Raw genomic sequence first — 6,983 nt, 5'->3', positions numbered from 1 at the left:
ATTGCAACTATTTGAATGAGAGAAAGTCATGAAAGCAGAATGTAACAGTTGGAACTGTGTGTAAAAAAAACAAAAAACAAATCTGTTTGTAATTACAATGTCCTGATTATGGGAGAAAAATGCTGTGTTGAAATGTCTTGACTAGAATTGAAAAGTGATACAGATATGCAAGTCCATTTACCATTTTACCATATCGAAAAGGTTGCCGCCCCCCTGGCCTACAATATGGAGAGTCTCAGTATAAAACCAATGTGTTACAGGGACAAAAATCTGATATGGCACCGTCATAGTTTTTATTGCACATGAGAGGTTTGGGAACCCCTGTGAAAGAGCAATTTAGAGATAACTAAATTAATGTAGATAAAGAAAAAAAGGATAATACATATATGAACTCGTCTGTTTGAAATATTTACAGCATTGCACTCCTCTAACAACATGACTCTCGGGATGAACAGTAAAAAAACAAAAAAGCATCACAAATGATGCAACAGAACCAAAGATATCTTCTTCTTTGTCAAAACCTTACACCTACATTACCCACAATGCAACTCGACCACGAACAGTTTGCCGCCGGTGGTCATGCTCATAGCAGTGAATGTATTTTGAAGTTGCTCGGCTCAAGCGTGGATGAGGAACGGGCTACAGAGGTTTCTCTAAACCCTCTTCGCTGACTTTTGAGTCCTGGTTCACAGATTTTCTTTTTAATTTTGTAGTTTTTAATTTAGTTTTTTGTTGTTTCAACCAACGACCCAGGGCTGACTCAGGTGACGTCATCAAACCGACAGCTTTCATGCTGTCTGTTGGTTTTATGTTGACTGCTGATAGGAGCTCACGTTGTTTCCTTCTCCGTTTAACCACAATTGCTATGAGAGAGATCTCACATGTTTTTAAAAATCCTTCATTTGGGCCAGCTGTGTCTGACAAAAGGGTTCAAATCAGCAGCAGCGGCAGCAGAAAAAAAAGGAAAAAAAAAACATACATATTTTATAACACAGCTGCTGTGGGGGAGGCGAGCAGCAGAATCAGTCACACCTCCACAGTCTAACCAGCGGAAGTGTTTTACTTTTCTTTTCTGTCGTACTTTGTCGCCTCCCTCATCTACTCAACCAGCCTCGTCGTTGTGAGAGAGGTGGCAGAATATTTCTGTCTTTCTTTCAATCTTTCTGTCTCTAATGTCTACAGACAGCAGTAGTTTTGGGATATCTAGTCCTGTGTATTTATATTATAACTCAAACAAACTGTATGTGGAGTTTGGAGGCTTTGCTTTTTGCCAGCACTGTGAAGTCGTCAAAGGCGGCAGCCAGCATCCGCCCGTTAGAGATTGAGAAGACTGACAAGAAAGGTAATTATCTTTTTCTCCGTCCTCCTTTACTTTGTCTTGATACAACACAGTTACTGAGGCCTTCTCGGATACTGTTTTTTTTTTAAAATTCTTTTCTTTTCTGTTTGGAAATGTAGGACAATGAGAGCGCACAATGTGGGCAAAAACAAAAGACTTGTTTCAACATTTGAATTTTAAAATGGGCGAGTGAGAACTTCAGGATGTATTATGACCCTCTCATGTGAGAAGAAACTTAACAATTATGAATGTGTGCATTTTCTGTAAACTGCATCAATTAAGAAGTGTGAAACAGTTGAATCAGTTGCAACTAAGGTTTCTTCTTTGTTTTCTTAATTACTCTATTCTCCTAATTCCTGCTGTGTACTGTAGAGTGACGTTTTAAAACAAAGACTTCTTCTGAGGATGATTTAGAAAGTTGAATTGTGGGGGAAAAAAACGCTGATTAAAGTGTCCCATCTACGTGATGGAGATGGACGTCTTTCCATCTTGATGACTGTAAGTGTGTGTCATGGCAGGTGGTTTTGAGGTTGTGACTTGTTATTTCTGTTTCGGGAATATAATTATCATACTGTTAATTCAATTTAAATTAATTCAATTTACTGCATCAGAGAAGTCATTAGAAGCCACAAGCATATTTATTTAGTCTTAACCTCAAAACTAATCAAAATTCATATCTAAAACTTAATGCAAAAACACATTTACACAGAAACATCTGTATCCATCATCAGATGTTTGTTTGTTGCAGAATCAGGACGGCTATGAGGGAGATACATGAGAGTAATCTGACTACATTTGTGTGAGATAATACAGCAAACAGGAATTTGTTGTCAATGAGGCGCTGTTAAAGTCCTCTGGATCAAGCTGTGAATTCTGGGTCACACCCAAACACACGAGTCTTTACTTCCGTGTTGAATCAGTACTTTGTTTTACATTCAGTGCTTCACTTTAACTTTTCTCAGTGAATTTAGACGACGTCTGTTGGAACAACTAAAGTCGTTGTCGTGTGCGTCTTGCTGCACTCTCACAGTTGACTTCTTCAGTGTCGTCGAAGCAGATATTTCTTATTTTGTCTTGCAAAATGTAATGTAGTACCAGCCCTGCATGGTAGGCTTCGTGCTGTGTGAATCTGTCAACTTGTATGTGTGTGAAACATGTAAAGATGCTTAAATGTTTGAGCAAATTTGCTGAAGCGTTTTAGTGTACAACCGTTCTGTCTTTTTAAAGACAGCTGACAGAGTGAAGACAGGTGCCTCGTGTTCGTAACATATCTTCTCTCTGTCTCTCTTCCTTCAGTAGATTTCCAGCCTCAACTCTGAGATGTTTGGACGGAATGACGGCCCGTGTGATCGTCAGAGAGAAGGACCAGAACCTGAATGCGCTGAAGAGGCTGAGCAGCAGTGAAACGAGCCGAGAAGGCCTCAAGGACTAAGGCGTTATGTGAAGCGTCTGCAAATCTCACTGCTGGATATCTGCTGACTGTGCGCACAAAGGCACATTTAAGGTCTCAAAAAAGAGAGTGAATTTATAAGTCGGTTCGACAAGCTGAATGACCGCTGAACTCTTAAGGAATGGAGTTACCATAAGTCAGGGCTACCAATCACCTGCTATGAAAACGACACGGAAGTACCACACACACAGAGTGATCGCCGCCTTTGACTGCCTTGTGAACGCTGTGTCTCTCCAGATCGAAAAGCCCCACGAAAGCAACGCCTGAGACCATTTCCTCCAAACCAAAAACATCTCGAGGGGTGAGACTGTTCGGAGCAACCATGAACGGCCTAACTGAGATGTCGGTGAAGTGCGTCCTGGTCGGGGACAGCGCCGTGGGCAAGACGGCCCTGCTGGTCCGCTTCACCTCAGAGACCTTCCCAGACATGTACAGGCCAACAGTGTTTGAGAACACTGGGGTGGAGGTGTACATGGACGGGGTTCAGATCAGCCTGGGGCTGTGGGACACGGCAGGCAACGACAACTTCAGACAGATCAGACCGAGATCCTACCAGCAGGCCGACATCGTCCTCATCTGCTACTCTGTGGCCAACCCCAACTCGCTCGCCAGCATCCAGCACAAGTGGATCGCAGAGGTTCGAGAGAACTTGCCCAAGGTGCCCGTGTTGGTTGTGGCCACCCAGACGGATCTGCGGGAGATGGGGGCGTACAGGGGCAACTGCATCTCAGCCGCGGAGGGGAGAGAAGTGGCTCATGAAATCCGGGCCAAAGGCTATGTGGAGTGCTCCTCCTTAAGCAATCGCGGCGTGCAACAGGTGTTTGAGTATGCAGTGCGGATGGCTGTGAACCAGGCCAAGAAGCGGGCCAGGCGGCGGATGTTCAGCATAAACCAGTGCAAAGTCTTTTGACCTTTGACCTTAACTTGGTGGGCTCCTGAGCCTTCATGAGCTGACTTTTTCAATGATACGCAGTGTTTTCAGCGTGCTGTTCAAACTCAGTGAGGGGCCGAGCTACAAGACCCCAAAGTTTTATTAATTACACACGTTCTTTTTCACTAACGGGGTGTCTGGCCCCCTCAAGACTCTGCTGAACTCAAACCAAGTTTAAAACTGAGTTGATTTGACCCTAATAGATCCTCATGCAAACGGTGGAGGGTCAACTTTTGTGTCATGCAGAGAGAGATGAAAAGAAAAAAGAGAAGAGTTTGATTCTTCTGATCTGTTTTTTTATGTGAGCCACAGTACATCACATGGATAGATTTCAAATGGGGCCTCAGAGAATGTGTGCGTCTCAGAAAAATGCCACTAGGAACTTTTGTCGTGAGTCTCCTTTTTAGTTAAAGCATTTAAAAAGCTTTAATATTGAGAAAAGGCACATCATTTCTCAAAGCAGAAAGTATCTTAATGTCCCAGTTTGTGGTTGCATCAGTAAAAAAACTTTTGAATTGCAGCGTAAATTTAAGTGACACAGCAAAGTAAATTTTACAGTTGAGTGGTGTGATTTGCACGTGTCAAAATCAAACAAAGAAAAGTTTTTTCTTATACCTCTCTAATGCATTTGTCAGCAATGACTGGTCAGTTTGCGCTGTGTCGGGCTGTTCATGCAGCACACTGTCTATTATCTCCGTAGAGAGGATCACATTTTATTAAACACGACCAGGGAATAAACTGTCACTGTGTAAAAGAGTCGACAAACATGCCTACAGGCTTTATGTTTCTCTTGTCTTTTTTTGATGGTTATGTGTATCTTATATATAAATCTGTAGACAATATTTAAAAATATGTAGTTTGAAATGTTTACTCAAGACATCAGTTGCATTGAAATGAATGAAGAAGTTTATTTTTGTATTGTTAGAAGATCAATACATTTACAAAAACCTCAAGAGTAATGGGACATTTTGACACTTCATACATCATCCGTCACATGTAAGTGGCTATTGTGTTTTTTTTGTTTTTTTTTGTGAATTGTATTTTTGTTTTATTTAACTGTATTCATCCTTTTAGGAAATGTTAAGACATTAACTGCTACATCTGTATTTTAAAACCATGTTCCCGTGACATCAAATTCACTCTCCATAAATTAAAACTAAGGAGTTTTTTTTTTTGCATAGTTAGTGACTAGTTACAACTGTCTGACTTTGGTAACCACTGTCTTGCATGTTGAAAGAGTTTGCCTTCGATTGCATACATTATGGAATCGCCCGTTTCTGCCTCACTTACCTGCTGTTTGTCAAATAAACTGTCAGAATCATTAACGCTGCACACCGTGTAATTTATGCCCTTTTTTATATGAACTCTACCTCTGTCAGGTCTACCAGTGTATCTCATCTTGTGTTATTAAAGCCCCTTTCAAACAGATTTCATGTATATAATCGAAACGTACACAGTATGGGATGTTAACTTAGAATAAAAAGCCTTTATTGTCATTACGTACAGAATACAATTAAATTAGAAGTGCTGCTGCTGATCAGTGCAGCACAGAAAAAGACACATTCACATTTACATTCAGGGCATTTAGCGGTAATTTGTCCAAAGCAACTTACAATAAGTACATTTGTCACAAGAAAGAAGCCACAACATATCACCCACGATAAAGTAAAAAAGAGAAAATAGAGACAAATTTTCAAGCTCTCATCTGAGCATCGCTGCTGCTATTTATCACGGATGCCTTAAGTGCATAAGTGCTATAATTCAAGTGCTGAGGATAATAACATACAAGTTCATATACGTTATTTATTTTCTGGGGCGGACACAATACACAAATATAAATATAAAGACACTAAATAAAAAGTATCAAAACTAACAGCCACAGTAAGCAAACATCAATAGCCAAGTAACATGTATAGGATCTGTATTAGAATGATAATTTAGATATTCTTTAAAAAACAGAACTTGTACATTATTGCGACGTATGATTCTAGTTGTGAACTGATGGGTCTGTAATCCAGTGTTTAAAAAAAATAATAAAAATGACAGTTTCAGTCTTTATAAGTCGTGGTCTCTCAGTGAAAAAGAGACAGAGATTGGGAGAAAGACGCTGTAGTTTAGCTCACAGATGTGACCTTAAACCTTTATATTTATCCAAGCCCAGCCCAGTGAACTTTATCTATTTAGCCCCAAAATCACAAACTTGTGGACTTTAAGACCTGTGCATGATCTATCTTAAGTGCAGTCTTATATTGTATAAGTATATGTCTGTAAACTTGATTTAAGTCTCTGTGTGTGTTCAAGGGTTTGTAAGGACGGTGTGAGGGAAAACTAGCGTGTTAAAGATTTATTGTGCCTGAATGATAATGAAAGCTAAAAAAATGACAACGTGGAACAACCAACAACCAGGAAAATGCTCTGAAGAGCCGTCCCCCCACCCCACCTCACCTCGCGCTGTCTCCCGCTCTTTATCGGCCTTCTGTGGTGTTTGAAGCTGCTGAGGATGAGAGACGCCGTGCAGGCTTTTCAAGGATACGCTGAAAAAAACAGCTAACCACATCCCAGCACACACGCGCACACACACAAACACACACAAGCGTTATATTTTAAAGTCAAACTTGAGTCCTAAGTTACTTTCTCGGTTACCATGTTCGTTAACTCGCTCGCACAGCCTCACCCATACAATCACACTCATGTAGATAACATATGCGCGGGAGTCTCAGACAGCCTCAACATGGTGTGGAGTCTCCCTTGCTTGACGTGTGACATGTAAAATCCCCAAACCTCTCAGAGCATACTGATTTGACATCAAAGTATTGGATGTAATAAGCTTTAACAGTACTTTCAGTGGAAACCTGATACCATTAACGTCTTACACACTGTTTTTTGTAAGAAACTAAAGACAAAGGTGGCAAAGACATCAGACACGCCGAGTACGCAAAAAAAGTATTCACGAAACGGCTCTCCAGTTGAGCTGAATTTAAAAATGTAGTCACATGATTGATGGTTAGTGTTTCATGTTACACACTGTCTGTCAGACTGTCGGTAATTGTTGAGTTACAACGCTTCACTTTGAGCGTCGAGCATGTTCGACTGCCTGCTGTGGCCAGATCTTTCATCTCTCGGTGTGCTCTCTCTCCCACAGCTACCACAATGCCATATCCCTCTCTCACTGCCTGTCTGTCTGTCTGTCTGTCTGTCTCTCTCTCTCTCTCTCACACACACACACACTGTATAGATAGTATATAGAATACACAGATGCCACT

The 6,983-nt window shown here is 41.0% G+C and overlaps 1 protein-coding gene across 2 annotated transcripts; it reads left to right on the top strand.

The window, feature by feature from the left end:
- The first annotated feature begins 1,105 nt into the window (after positions 1 to 1,105).
- On the top strand, positions 1,106 to 5,050 carry rhoh (ras homolog family member H). Of its 2 annotated transcripts, none has more exons than XM_030398682.1 (2): positions 1,106 to 1,342; positions 2,639 to 5,050. In XM_030398682.1, exon 2 carries the CDS (start codon positions 3,112 to 3,114, stop codon positions 3,697 to 3,699), a length of 588 nt encoding a protein of 195 aa, XP_030254542.1. In that variant the 5' UTR covers positions 1,106 to 1,342; positions 2,639 to 3,111; the 3' UTR covers positions 3,700 to 5,050. The 2 variants fall into 2 exon arrangements, with proteins under 2 accessions (XP_030254542.1, XP_030254449.1); XM_030398589.1 differs by having other exon boundaries at positions 2,636 to 5,050.
- The last annotated feature ends 1,933 nt before the right edge of the window (positions 5,051 to 6,983 follow it).

The sequence above is a fragment of the Sparus aurata genome, chromosome 1 (genome assembly GCF_900880675.1).
Source record: "Sparus aurata chromosome 1, fSpaAur1.1, whole genome shotgun sequence".
Classification (NCBI taxonomy): domain Eukaryota; kingdom Metazoa; phylum Chordata; class Actinopteri; order Spariformes; family Sparidae; genus Sparus; species Sparus aurata.
This window is presented reverse-complemented; position numbering and strand designations above follow the sequence as displayed.